Here is a 14,397-nt window from a genome sequence, read left to right on the forward strand (position 1 = left end):
TTTATTAACTAAATATAATTTTATATTTTATAAAATATTAACAATTTTAAATATTACAAGTTACATAAATATATTATATAAAAGTACTAAAAAAATTTAATATAAAATAATTCTTTAAAAATTTGTATATAACATAAAAGAGAGAAAGTAATATAGATATAAATATATAATTATCTGTAGAAATATTTATTTCATTTTTATAAATAAATTTTGATATTTTTATGTTACAAGAAAATGTTTATTAAATAGATATTTTTGTAAAATTATTTTTATTACTAAAGAAAAAGGAACAAAGAAAAACGAATACGTAATCTTTTTATTCTATAGAGTAGCCTATCTATTATTTTCATAACTATATATGATATACAGTTTATAATAGTATATTTACTTTATTATGGTGACTACTTTTAACCTCTATTTAAACTCGTTACAAGATTATTTCGTATTATTAAAATTATGTCAGTGTATCATGATGAAGTAGAAATTGAAGATTTTGAATATGACGAAGATGAAGAAATATATTATTATCCATGCCCTTGCGGAGATCAGTTTCAAATATCTAAATCAGAATTAGCTGCTGGAATAGAAGAAGCCACATGTCCTTCTTGCTCTCTGGTTATTAAAGTAATTTATGATAAGGAAGTGTTCATAGTTAAACAGGAAGAACTTGTTAAAGATGACGAAAAACAGCTTATAACTCAGAAGATATAAAATATATCAAAATATTTTCTGAAGTGTTTTCACAATCACAATTTGGAGGTGAAGAATTATCAAAGTTCTTAAGAAAAAAAATTGCCAATAGATTTCAAATAAATATTGCTTTTACTAATTTTATTAATTGTTATTGTTAGAAAATAAAATATATGTATTATTATTATGGCTGGACGTGGCAGAGGAAGAGGCAAACCTTCTATGTCAATTAGCACAGAACAATTGGGTTTTACTAAAGGAGAGGCATTACCACCACCAGTCTTACAACCTCCACCAAAATATCCTTCTTTAGAATACAAACCAATGCCATTAATTATTAATACAGAAATGAGTTATTTGTTAGAATTAAAGAGAGAATATGCAGAATATATGAGAGAATCATCTAACAATGTTTTACCTCTTGTAATTAAAAAAGATATTGAGAGGTATTCAGATCGATATCAAGATTTGATTACAGATAAAAGTAGTTATGAGACTAGATACGATTGGAGCAGAATGCCACCAGAATTAAAACCTCAGCTAAGAAAACGTAAAGGACAAAAATTTGAAAAGCCATTGAAAAAGCAAAAAAATGTTGATGTTGAGTCAAAGTTGCAAGAATTAGAGAAAAAAGAGAATTCACAACAAAGTGATACAGAAGAAGAAGAAAAGGAAGAAGAAGAAACAGAAGAAAAAGATGATGAGCATGCAGAGGATGAAGAAGAGGAATTGGATGAGGAAATGGATGAAGGAACTGATTATCTTAATAATTATTTCGATAATGGAGAAGGTTACGATGATGAAGACGATAATTTAGATGATGGACCTATTTATTAAGATATGACTTTTTATAAGAATCAAGAAATTACTCTTTGTTTTTAATTATTGGATTAAAATACTTACAAGTTATTAATTGAGCACTGTATGGCAATATGTGTGTATATATATATTTTATCGGATCACGTGTTTAAATAAATCACGTGTTTTAATAAAATCATTTCAATCAAATCATTTCATATTTTTCAATATAGATACACTCATGTGTATTTTTTATTTTTTAGTAATTATATTTTCTAAAGAAATTGATAACAAAGGATGGTATGATGTATTGAAAAAAAGGAAATTAATTCTTTTAGAACAATTAAAACAGTCCAAGATCACAGGAAGCGTCGGCGTGTTCTTTATTACGAATATTTCAATTTCTAATATATAATATATATATTTATATATATATATAATATATATATAGCCATAATAATTTGCAATTATTGTAATAAATGATTTTCCTCTACGATGCAATCGGAGAGTAAAAACGCAATTTTGGACGAGAAGGGGATGCGCAAAAGTACCGTAGTGTTACGTAATGCTTAACATTTATATGCTCGCCGTGATTTCTTTTTTAATATCTCACATTAAGTAATCATTTTCTTTCTCTTTGGTTTGCTTTCATTTACAAACATGAATTTTCCTATACAGATCAACATCAGTCCCAATATGTGCACATTGAGTGCGGAAAAAGGATATGAGAAAAAAAATGTGATCGTAAAAATTGAACTCCTGAAATTTCCAGTCGCACGTTATCAAGTTTTTGTTACTTATTAATTATATAATTAATTATATAATTTAATGTAAAACATCGAAATATTGTTGCGTTATTTTCGGATTCAACACTAGGAAAGTAATTAAATTGTTTGCGATAAAGTGGAGAAAGTTATATTGATATACAGATGTTATGACTTGGCAGTTAATCGAATCATTTAAAAATTCGTGTATAGCTTAAAATTTTTTTTTAATTTTTTTCTTGATGAAATGTCTTAATAATTTTATCATCTTTATCATTGATTAAATAACAAGATGTTACATTATGATAAATGATTCAAATTCGATATTTTGTAACAAATGATTACATATTGATTTAAGGATATAGAATTACATAAAAAAAAATATATATTCGAAAAAACAGGTTATGTATATAACTGTTTGCTATTCTTAATAATGATTTCAACTTTGCAATTGCAAATTTTTCTCAATCTGTTTTGTAAAATACGAGAAAACTTGTTATATTTCATTTTTTAATTAAATTAATCATGTTTTTCTTTTTAAAAATTTTTTTCTAAAAAAAAAAGGAAAGAAAAAAAGATTTATTTTTATATATTTAATATTTTAAAAAATTAATATTTTAAATTGAAGAATCGATCCAATTGATGGAAAAAAATTAAGAAATAAATTAAATCATTCACGTTATTCGTGGTATTATAAAGCATATTCATCATTGTCATTATTCTTATAATAATTGACCGTTACACGTGATTCTCTTATTTTAACAAAACAGGCTTTGTTTCGATTGTTGTTTTAATCTAATGTTTTATATTTTTTCATTCGCATTGTTTTTTTCATAATATACTATATAATGTATATATAGTTATATTTGTATATATAAATATATATATATATATATAGCACAATCTATCTATGTATTAATAGGCATAAAGACTGAGGCGAGAATACAGGCGAAATTCTGAAACAATAATCATTCAAATATTGCATTTTTTTAAATATTTTTGTTTACTTGTTTTAAAATAAAATGATTTTCGCGTATTTCTTACCATCAGAGTCTTCAATAGCCAATTTTTTCTGAATTATAAAAAAAGATCTTCTAAAATACTACACTTTTATTCATAGTTTCTGTTTTGAATCTTGATTTGTTGAATGTGGCCAGCACATTCATATTTGTTATTTCTTATAAGATCCATTTGATGATTTTGTAATCATTAGGAGTAGATCTGCCTATGTATAGAAATGAGAAGAAAGGCTCGGAGCAACGGGGAGGGAAATGTTGAATTGAATAAATTTTGGTAAAGAAAACAATTATACGAAATAATAAATCGTTTGTTTGATTAGAAGGAAAATTTATCATAAACTTTTGGTTTTTGAATTTCCAAGCCTTTTTCTTAAACATATCATCTATATTTGTTAGATATGCGTGTAATTATAAAGTAAAATAATATGTCAAACTTTTGCTCACTATCAAGACATTATTTATAGTCTTGTGAAAAATCTTACAAATGATTAATAAATCGCATTCGATATCGATTATCTATCAAATAAAAATAAATAAATATTTTAATTCAAAATGAATAAATATTTATTTTGTTTCGCAGTATTCATTAGGATCTTACTTCCTTTGAAAACAGAGAGAATCATTTTCCTTCTGTGCCTGCATGCGTGTTTCGTGATTCATATTTTAAATCGATTGAATATAATGTACATAGTAGCCATTATAGATGATGATGTGTGACGTTCTGGAAATCACAGGACAAATCAGCTTCTAAATTCGGAAAGGCAGTGTAAGCTTCTGCGAGGTGCTTCTCCAACATATTTAAAATGGTTACTAGCCTTGTTGATCAACGTTTCCGTCTCCGTTTTTATGGGCTTACACCAAACTGTTCAAGCTTTCTCTCTTTTTGCACTCTTTTTTTTTTTTATTTTTTTATTTAGCTAAGAAAATAAAAAAAAAATAATATGATTTAGTGATACTGTTAAAAATTTTCTAATAATTTTAACAATAGCAACAAATAAATATATGTTATCATAATTATCCTCACCTCTTTCTCTCCCTAATAATGCAATTTGAATAATTATTATATAATAGAGAAATATAATAAACCATTAATAATAATAATATTCTATATAATGCCACTGTTTCAAATGAATCTTTCAAGAATATTGATTTTCAATGAACTATTGTAATAGTATTGTTTTAGTTTTCTTTGTTGTTTGGTTTTAATTTTAATTATAATTATATTAAATATTATATTTTTTAAGTTTTCAAAACGATCTTAATAAAATGTGTAAATAATTTAAACGCTTATTACGATGATAGATAGAATAGTGATTGCATCGAAAACATCTTTCGATATCTGATATAAGATTACTAAAGAATTTTATAATGTTATGCATAAGAATCACGAAATTGAATATTAAAGACAAATTTAAAAACGGATAGAAATCTAGACGAATATTTATAAAACAATGGAAATATTATTTTATCATTAAAAATAGAAGTGATAGAAAATTTTATGCAAAAATATTCAAATAAATATAAAAAATAGAATTCATTTAATAATCTAATAAATTATTGATTAAAGTCATGCATTTTTTGTATTTTCCATTTTTCATTTTCCATTTCATTTGATAATATTCATCTTTGAATCAGGCAGATCGGTGTAAGCAGAGATAAACGTTTTTTTCTTTCTAAACACAGTCGAGGGAAGGAAAGGGAGAATTGAGGAAAGAAGGAAAATGGCATGAAATTTTTATAAAAAAAAAAAAAAGTAAAAAAAAAAAAAAGAATTTTAAGATGCAAATATTTTCTATCGATATCTTGAACTGTTTGAGACGGTAGCACAATCAATGATAAATTTCAATATTTTTTTTTTCTCTATACCATTAAGAATCAATATCTTTTTTCTTCACATTATCAATTATCATAATCCTAAAAATTATTTCCAAAGAATAAGCTGCAGCATTAAAAAATTTAAACAATTATTCAAATGAATAATTCAATGAATGAAAATATTTTAAATATCTCATATCAATTTTTGATTTAAAATTACAATTTTTTTGTTGTTGTAAGAAACTAAATAATTCGATTAAATTAAAAACTAATAATTAATAATCTATTAATTAATAAATAATAAATAATGATAAAAATAATTATCATTGATTGGCTATCGTTCGACTATTTTCAAAAATGTTCCTACAATCGACACCCTGATCTTTTACACTTTCATCTAGTCCCTCGTCAGTCATTTGCATTTTGTAATTTTTTTTCCATACGTTTTTTTTATTTATTTATTTTTTTTTCTTTTAGTAGTTTTTTTTTTTATTACTAGATTATCGTTTATCATATTAATCATTATCATTATACTGCTTCACTACGGTTGGTTGACTTTTGGACGTGGATCTGGATGGAGTGTGGTGTACCGGTGTACCAAATGCGCGTGAAAGAGAGAAAAAGCTCCGTCGCTTGAGTCGTTCGGTATTTTTCTTTTTCTTTGCATATCTCTTTGCTCTCCTTCCATTGTCCTCGAAGCAAGAACAAGGGAATGCTATATCTTTTTATAATCATAAAAAGATTGCTTCGATCTTTTATTTATTTATTTATTTTGTTTCTTCTTATTTCTTATATTTTAAAATAGGAAGATTTCCCTTGTTATCAAGCTTCGGACATATCGAATCTCTTTTCTTTTCTTTTCTTCTTTACCTTCGATTCGTTCTTAAGAGAAACGTACGAATGAATTTATCATGTAAGAAATCAGACGGAATACAACATTTCACGGGAAGTTAATATTCATTCTTCTCTTTCCCGTTTTCTTTTTTTTTTTTTCAGATTATTCCATAATTTCAATATACTTTGAACTAATACCAAGTTTCTAGTCATAAATTCAAGCGACGCGTAAAAGCGTGATTTCTCGCGCGAAATTCGTAGGAATTGCAAATTTCCCTTCGTTTTATTTCGATTCTCGTCGGTTCCCAACAATTGGATTAATTCGTCTTTCCCGGTTGTTCTCGAGAATTTGTATTATGCATGAAAAAAACACTACGCCTCACTACAGTAATTCATTTCGCTTGATGATAGTTTTCGTTTGCCAGTTTTTTTTCCGGAGATTGCTCGTTACTTGATCGTTTTTTTTTTCAGAAAATTTTTGAAGAAAATTCAAGACTAAAATATCGAAGTACTTATAAGAAAGACTGAAGATTTTTAGAAAGATAAGATAAACGAATAAAAAATAAAAAGATTTGTAATAATAATATGAATATGATACAATTGAAAAATGTCAGCCTTGTGCAATAATAATACAGACGATTCTATAAATTTCTTAAAAAACGATCAAGTATTTTATATAAAAATGGAATATATCCATTTCTGAATCGGCAAACTTGTTAAATCGGCAGAAAATGTTAGTTTGTATTTAAAAGAAACTAATCTTTTCACGGTACTATCAATAATAATTTAACAGATCTATCGCGGACGATCAACTTTCTTTCTAGAGATCTTTTTTTTTTTTTTTTTTAAATTGATCGATAAGACGAAAAATTGGATGATTGATAGGAAAGATCCTAGGAATATTTTCGGTTCCGTGATTATGTAATCCGCGAGTGCAATACCCATTAATTGTACACATTCATATTCGTGTATACGTACATAATTGTTTTTTGTATATAGATTTATATAAAATGCACGAAGCGGTTGAAGGTTATTGAATCCTTCTCTCCTTATTTATAGCAACAAGCCGTATTTTATTTCCTCGCAATTCGATTCGTCGTCGATTATTTTCTTTCTTTTTTTCTCTTCATTCTCTTGTTCTTAATGGAAAAAAAATTTCGGACTTAACTACGGCTGATCCTTCGTCGAAACATCGAAAGATCACTTGAAACATCTTAGAAACTTATTGATTCGCATACTCGTCTAAGTGCGTGCCTTTCTATGTATCCCATCGCGTGGTATCGCGTGTATTTATGTATATCTGAATGTCCTACAAATTGGAAATTAGATTTTTTTTGTTTTAACATTTTTTTTTCATTTCGACTTAAAATCATTTTTCAGTCGAATATATTTCTGGCAAATTAAAAAATGTGTGCACAACACTGTGTATTTGTGTACATAATCAAATGCATTATTCGAATTATTCTTCGAATTTTAATAAAATGTGTTCCCTGCACGCACCTCTTCGTTTTCCTCGATCATTTTCTAGAGAAGATATATTTACCAATTCTTTTTTCTCTACGACGTCTTTTTTTTCGAAATTTTATCAATTACATTATCAAGCACTCGTATAAGTTCGAAAAATTCTTTTTTTCGTGTTTAAATAATAATGAAATAAAATGAAAAGAAAATTTTTTCTAAAAAGAAAATTCCTGCTATAATATATCATTTCAACCAAAAGTTGAAATGAATACAATATATATATATGTTTTGTGACCGAATTAAAGAAAATGTTCGAACAAATTTTTCGAGGCGTTTCCGGAAGAACGAAGAACGCTCAGCACGTGACGAGTAAGACGGAAAGGAACCTACGAGATATCTCGTTTCCGATGAAAAACAACCGGAACAAGAAGACGAATCAGGAAAGGAGCTTCCATAGGAACCTCGTCGAATTGTTTTATCATTTATTCTCCTTTTCTCTTCTACCTTCGTCTTTTTCGTTTCTCTTTGCTCCTCCGCTTTCGAGAACATTGCTACTACTTTTATTTTCTCGCATTGAACGCCCTAATTCTCTGAGCCGCTGCCCTTTCCCCAGAATTTATCGAAACGATTTCGTGCTTTTTCCAGCACTTCGCTCGCTGCGGAACGTTGTGCAGAGCCTGGAACCACTGTCGGCGCTTCCAGTACATGGTAGCCACCCCCGCTACTTCCTATTCCACCCACGTTACCGGCACCGCCACTATCAATGGCGCCACCTTGAGGCGACTCCGCCTCTAAGATACGGTAACCCTGTTGAGGAGTCGTCGTCGATGACGGGGCTGTCATGGTCGCCGTGGTTGTTGGCTGACTACCTTCTTTTTTGCTCTCATATTCAAAACTTGGATCCTCTAGACATCTTAAACTCGTCCCTGCTACGGATTTTATTGATGGATCCGATCTTTGTTCTTTAGATTCTTCTTCGATACCGCCTGTTTCCTATAATTGGTCAAAATTTTTATTTTTACCGAGAATAAAAAAGATTTTCTTTCTTCGAAATTTAAATTTTTCTTTAATTTAAAAATCGATTATTTTAAACCAAGTTGAACAATATTTTTTCATAAAAAAAAAAACAGAACAATTCTTACATCGTCAACGTGTGTGGGAGTGCCGCCGGTTTGAATATTCGAGGGCAACGGACTATCCCTTTCGGAGTCCATGTCCTTGTGTCCGTTCAAACCGCTAAAGCTACCTATAGAAACACTTTCACTTTCTGGAGATTTATATCCGGAATGTTGGGAATGTTGCGACTTGTGCTGTGCCGCTAATTCAGGTGGTGCAGATTGCGGAGCCGATGGAACCGACGAAGGTGCCCAGCTCTTTGCCTCGCTATGCGGACGCGTCAGAGGTTCTTGAAAATATATTATAAATTGAATATCATGAAAATGGAATTTTATTAATATTTATAAATGTATTGAATTAAATGTATTGTGAATTTATTGATAAACTATTTTTACATATCAGATTTCAATGAGTTTGAAATATAACAGTTAAAAGCATTAAACATTTTGAACAATCTTTGAATATTTTTTACACTATATATATATATATTGAATTTGACGATTCAGATTTTGATTTTGATTTGAGATAAGATTTTCTATAAATGTACTTACATAAATATCAAATATTTCAGCTACATATAACTTTATATACATTTTATGTATTTATATATTTAAAATATTGGATATATATGACATATATATATTATATGTCATATAATATATAATAACAGTTTATCTTATTTTAAATCTTATTTTAAAATTCAATCAAAATCAAAAAAGATATAAAAAAAATGATATGATATCGTTGCACGCTTCTATATATAGCTAGAAAGTCTAAAGTAATTTTTAAAGATTAAAACAAATACAAAAGTTGATACGCAAAAATATTCATTAAAACTATTTATTAAATTATAAAGAATTTAACTTTGCATTAAATGAAATAAAACAACTCGACGATCGAATAAGAAGCATTACTTCCGTTACATTCAATGTCTTTTTCGATTTATCTAAAAAGTAAAATTAAATTATTTACAACTTGAAAAGTGCAACTGCAATTTTTATATCTTGTTTCAATCATTTCTTAAATTTTTTATTTACTTACTCGTTCAAATAATTATACATAGTATAAAATTTATATATAACACAAAAATTAAGGTTAATTATCGGTTATATGTATAAGAAAAAATTATTTGAAATATTCTTAATAATATTTCGAGGTTATTTAAATCAGTAATTTTTTGACAAGTTGTTCAAATATATTTTAAGCTTAATGACACGTGAAAAACAATAATGAATTTTTAAATTTCGAATATAATCCATTCTTTTAATTAGACTTTAGATTTACATTTCTCCACTTTTTTGAAATAATATAAATTGAATTAATTTAAAGATCTCTAAAATTTACACAATGTAAAATATTTTAAATATCTATTTCAAAAAATCATGTTAATAAATAATAATTCTAATTGAATATTTTTATTTTTGATAACTAATATATATATAATTAATTAATTAAAATTAAAATTATAGTTTTCATCTATAATGCATTAAGACAAAGATTGGTCAATCAACATTATCTATCATCCTTATTTTAAAAGATGCGTAATGTATCTAATATTTTTTGTCTATTTTCTTAAATTTTTTAAAAATTTCATATTCTCATTATTATAAATAGATTGATACTGTGATTCTGAAGTTTCAAGTTCAAGAATCTTGACCCGTTCGAAGTTCGATGTACATATTACATGTACAATATAATACGAAAATTCTACGGCGTTTATTAATGAGTAGAGTTGAATTTTGTATTTTTCTTTCTCGAAAAAAAAAAAAGAAAAAAGAAACGAACAAATGTTAAAAGTTCTAGTTACCTTCTCTAACGTTTTGCGTGACAGTGAATGTTTTCCCGGTGTCTAATGGAACCGTCCAGTTGACCGGTTCCGGTGAGCGCATGATCATCTGTTCCGGCGACTTTACCCTGGTTGGCTCTGGCGGACTTTTCACTACCGGCTCGTCGTCGATCCACGGGCTTGCGGCGGTGGCTGAAACTGGCGCCTGAGACTGGGACGGTGGTGTCGACGCGACACTCGACTCTCCACCTGTCACGTCCCCGTTTACTTGTGGCTCTGCCGTCACTGGAATGTTTCGTTGACACTTTCAATGATTTTTGTATATAACCATCCTGTCGCTCGAGCTCGAGCGGGAATGCACTCGATGTTTCGAATATTTTTTATATATATGTATACATTTTCTTTTCTCTTCTTTTGTTTTATTTAAATTTCAGGATACTTTCTATCCTAAAGTATCCTACTTTCTATCGAGATACTCTGTACTATTTACATTTTATCGAGACACTCTATATTTACGTATTTAAAAAGGATTTTTATCTCGTTCTTACCGTTGGTAGTTAACGATATTTAAACAGGAGTGGAGATTGAAACATTGATCGAGTCATCGAGCGCTGATATCGAAAATCGATTATGATTCGCGATTACACGAGGAATCTACGAAATGGGAACATTTCAATAAAAAGTACACTAGCGTACTCAGGATGCAGGAAGAAACATATATGTATTTGTACGAATATACAGATACATACATAGATAGATAAACAGAAAGAGATAAACAGAAGAGAGAAGAGAGAGAGAGAGAGAGAGAGAGAGAGAGAGAGAGAGAGAGAGAGAGAGAGAGAGAGAGAGAGATTGGTGAAGTAGAAAGAATACTAGGTTAGGTGTGACGTATAGAATGTGTGTAAATGTGCAGCTGTATTGCACGGCCACGCAACAGGTTGACAAAGGGCTCTAGCATACAGGCTATTGTTCTCTCTCTATCGCACATTTATGTACTCGATTGCACTGAGCGGTGAAATATCACGGATAATCTGCTTTCCTTTTTTCTCTGCTTCCCCTTGTAGTTGTCCCCGTGTTCAACAAAAAGCAGAATCCTGCGAATGTTTCAGATATGATCAGAAAAAGAGAAAAACAAATATAAAGAAAAAGAATGTGAAAGAAAGAGAACGAGCAGAAGAGTCACGCATTGCTTAATACTCATATTACGAAGTAAAATCGTAAGTAAAATCGTGTGTCTGTTCCTCTGTAAAGAAAATTTTTGTATCCTCTAAACGAAAGATCAACGTTGGAAGCACACACTTACGTTCAACGGTCACCTGACTCGTTCCAAACACGTTTCTTTTCTTCTTTCTGTTCCTTTTTCTGTTCAAGAGTCTTTAGAGAGTGATTCGATTTCACGGTTAGGCGCGGGTGTTGGTGCGAAAAGCTGATCTAACAAACAGTCGACAGCTCCGGCTATGCGCAAAGGAACGAATTTAGCGAGATGAATTCAGCGTAGTGAAAAAAATATAGACCACAATCAGATATACGCAAAGCTATCTCGAATCCCTTGATTTGACAGCTAGACGACGTAGATATTAGTAGAGAGAAGTAGTAGAGTAGATTTAAAAACACAATCGCGAAGAATCGTCCGATTCGAGTGAAAACGTGGTAAATATATTCATATATATATATACACACATATATATATATATATCTGTATATACGATCTATATGTAATCTATACGATGAAAGCGTGACGAGAAAGGAAGAACTCATAGGCGCTCTATTTCGCGCGGGAAAAAGAATTGTATTAAAGTGTAAACTTCAGGAATAGCTTCACTTCCGAACGCTATTGCTCTGAAAGAGTACCAAGGAGATAGGCGATATGAGAAAAAGAGAGAGAGAACGTGTATGTGAAAGTAAACAAAAAAAAAAAATTAGGGATTCGAGTAGCGAATCAACGAGAAAAATAGAAATGGAGAAAAAATTGGTATAGATAATCGAGGCGAAGAAGAGATAGATAGATAGATAGATAAATAGAGAAGAAAAGAAAGAGAGAGAAAAAAGTATTATATGTATATAATAATAACAAATATACAAAGACAACGATATAAAGATAACGACAACGATATCGATTACGACAATGATAATAACAACGATAACGACACCAACGAACACACGGAAAGCATTGTTTTAAATTGTGTTCGAGCGGATAAATATATATATATATATATATATGAATGTATATATATATAAGGCAACGGAGAAGAACACAGGTCTTTTTCTGACAGAGAGCATGCTACTTACTAGGTTGGACGGCGGTAGCGGCTTGGTTTGACGCGTATCGACTATCGGAGGATGATTTGGATGGATCGGCGACGGCGGCTGCGGCCGCAGCCGCAGCTGACTGGTCGCGGCCCGTTTTTGCCTGAGCTTCGTTTGGACCTTGGTGGGATCGGCTTATATCTTTAACACGGTCCGGCCTGGCCGCAGCAGCAGCGCTCGACGTAGGTGGGTGATGGACACTCGTATGAATCGAATGTTTTACCGGGGGTTTTACGCTTGTACTTGTTGTGTTTGTAGTGGTAGTGATAGTGGTTGTGGTAGTAGTAGTGGTAATTGTGGTAGTACTCGTGGTAGTGGTTGAGGGTTTGATGTGATGAAGGGGGCGATAGGGGGGAGCTGTGGTTGCGAGGAAGGCTAAAACATACGGTACACAAAGTACAATGATGAATAAAGCGTCGTTTCGATTAAGGGAATTTACGTGTAAGACAGCTCTCATTGGCGCAATACCTTGCTTGAAATGTTTATGCATTTGCGTGATGTAAAATATCTATCTATGAATTTGAGACAGCTCGAATATTCGATCGAAATATTTCGAAATATTTTTCGAAATACGTGTGAATATTGACGAGTTTCTAAACGAATCGTGATATATGATGATTCGTATCAAAGATTCGTAATTGTAATACATTTTAAGCAAGGTTGCATCGCATATGTTGAGATTTATTTTTTTATTGGAGAGGTTAACGAGGGCTCAAGGATATATCGGCATTATCAAGCCGCTCAGAATTACGTCCACACTCGAATATCGAGGTTTTCTCGCACTTGCATTTCCAGTAGCTATGGACGCAATAAGTGTATCGCGTCGACAATAGACGAGAAAGTTGGTCGCGGAATTTCATTGCATATACGCATATAGGTGTATATAGGTATATACATATAATGTCAGTCTCATTGTTTTGAAAATTGTTTCGAATCATCCTGGAACTGATCGAACAAACGACGCGTGTAATCTCGAAAAATATTCGAGCATAGATGAATCTTGAACAGTTACAAGAGGGGAGAAAGAATAAGTTTTGATCAAATATTTGTCGGAGTTTTGATTTGCGAACGATTCGGGAATCGTTTAAACAAGAAAAAATTTTCACCCACAAACTTTCGAACCCATACGAAATGTATCTCAATTATTATCAGTAATAATCGTTAGAAATTCGACTTTAATCCTAACTAATTTTTCAAGAAGTTTCTCATCACGTTTATTATTATCGTTAAGAGCAACGGATTCGATTCAGCGGTTCAACCCTTTAACAGTTTAATTTCGAAATAGAACGGGATGATTAAATACAAATTTGTGTACGTTCAACAATCATTCTATCTCCTACATTTAATTATTTAAACTGTTTAAGGGTTAAAGATAGAGATAGTTAGTACGGTGAGTAAGGTATAAATAGTGACCATGGTAATTGGTGCGGGAGTAAAGGTTTATAGAGATATCTGAAATACGTGAAAGTCGGGCTAGCGGGCAGCAGGTACGTGGTACAGAGAACGTACATTTCCGATGGACCTGCGGGGACCTCCTGTAGAACGGAGTAGGCCCTGGGCCCGAGGGTGGTGGCGGTAATGGTGGCACGCTGGTCGACGAACCCGTCGAGGAAACCGTCGACGGTTCCCGTATGCTCCAACGCACGCGGCCAGGGCCCGTGACTGAAACACCCGCTACCACTCCTGATCAATCCGATCGCAATGCTCGGACACGATCGTCGATCTGATCGCGATCGATCTCGCGCGAGCAACTTTTAGCCTGATTAATGACTGAATAGATTGACAGACAGAGAGAAAGAGAGGCAGA

The 14,397-nt window shown here is 30.9% G+C and overlaps 3 protein-coding genes across 36 annotated transcripts in view; 2 read left to right on the forward strand and 1 right to left on the reverse strand.

The window, feature by feature from the left end:
* The first annotated feature begins 456 nt into the window (after positions 1-456).
* Positions 457-759, forward strand: LOC108001137 (diphthamide biosynthesis protein 3). The gene has a single exon (XM_017061999.3). It carries the CDS (start codon positions 457-459, stop codon positions 709-711), a length of 255 nt encoding a protein of 84 aa, XP_016917488.1. The 3' UTR covers positions 712-759.
* Positions 760-876: 117 nt separating this feature from the next.
* On the forward strand, positions 877-1,698 carry LOC108001135 (DNA-directed RNA polymerase III subunit RPC7-like). Its single transcript, XM_017061998.3, has one exon. It carries the CDS (start codon positions 877-879, stop codon positions 1,525-1,527), a length of 651 nt encoding a protein of 216 aa, XP_016917487.1. The 3' UTR covers positions 1,528-1,698.
* Positions 1,699-1,847: 149 nt separating this feature from the next.
* The window catches only part of LOC108003568 (mucin-5AC), a 46,943-nt gene continuing 34,393 nt past the window's right edge, over positions 1,848-14,397 (reverse strand). For 26 of the 34 annotated variants that reach the window (XM_062075828.1, XM_062075832.1, XM_062075919.1 and 23 more), the window contains 5 exons: positions 14,100-14,264; positions 12,573-12,965; positions 10,305-10,568; positions 8,524-8,786; positions 1,848-8,374 (listed from right to left, as the gene is read on the reverse strand). In XM_062075828.1, coding sequence (XP_061931812.1) covers positions 7,964-8,374; positions 8,524-8,786; positions 10,305-10,568; positions 12,573-12,965; positions 14,100-14,264 — 1,496 coding nt within the window. In that variant the 3' untranslated portion in view covers positions 1,848-7,963. The remainder of the gene's footprint in view (positions 8,375-8,523; positions 8,787-10,304; positions 10,569-12,572; positions 12,966-14,099; positions 14,265-14,397) is intronic. The other 8 variants (XM_062075945.1, XM_062075912.1, XM_062075966.1 and 5 more) reach the window with 4 other exon arrangements.

This window comes from Apis cerana, linkage group LG1 (assembly GCF_029169275.1).
Source record: "Apis cerana isolate GH-2021 linkage group LG1, AcerK_1.0, whole genome shotgun sequence".
NCBI lineage: Eukaryota > Metazoa > Arthropoda > Insecta > Hymenoptera > Apidae > Apis > Apis cerana.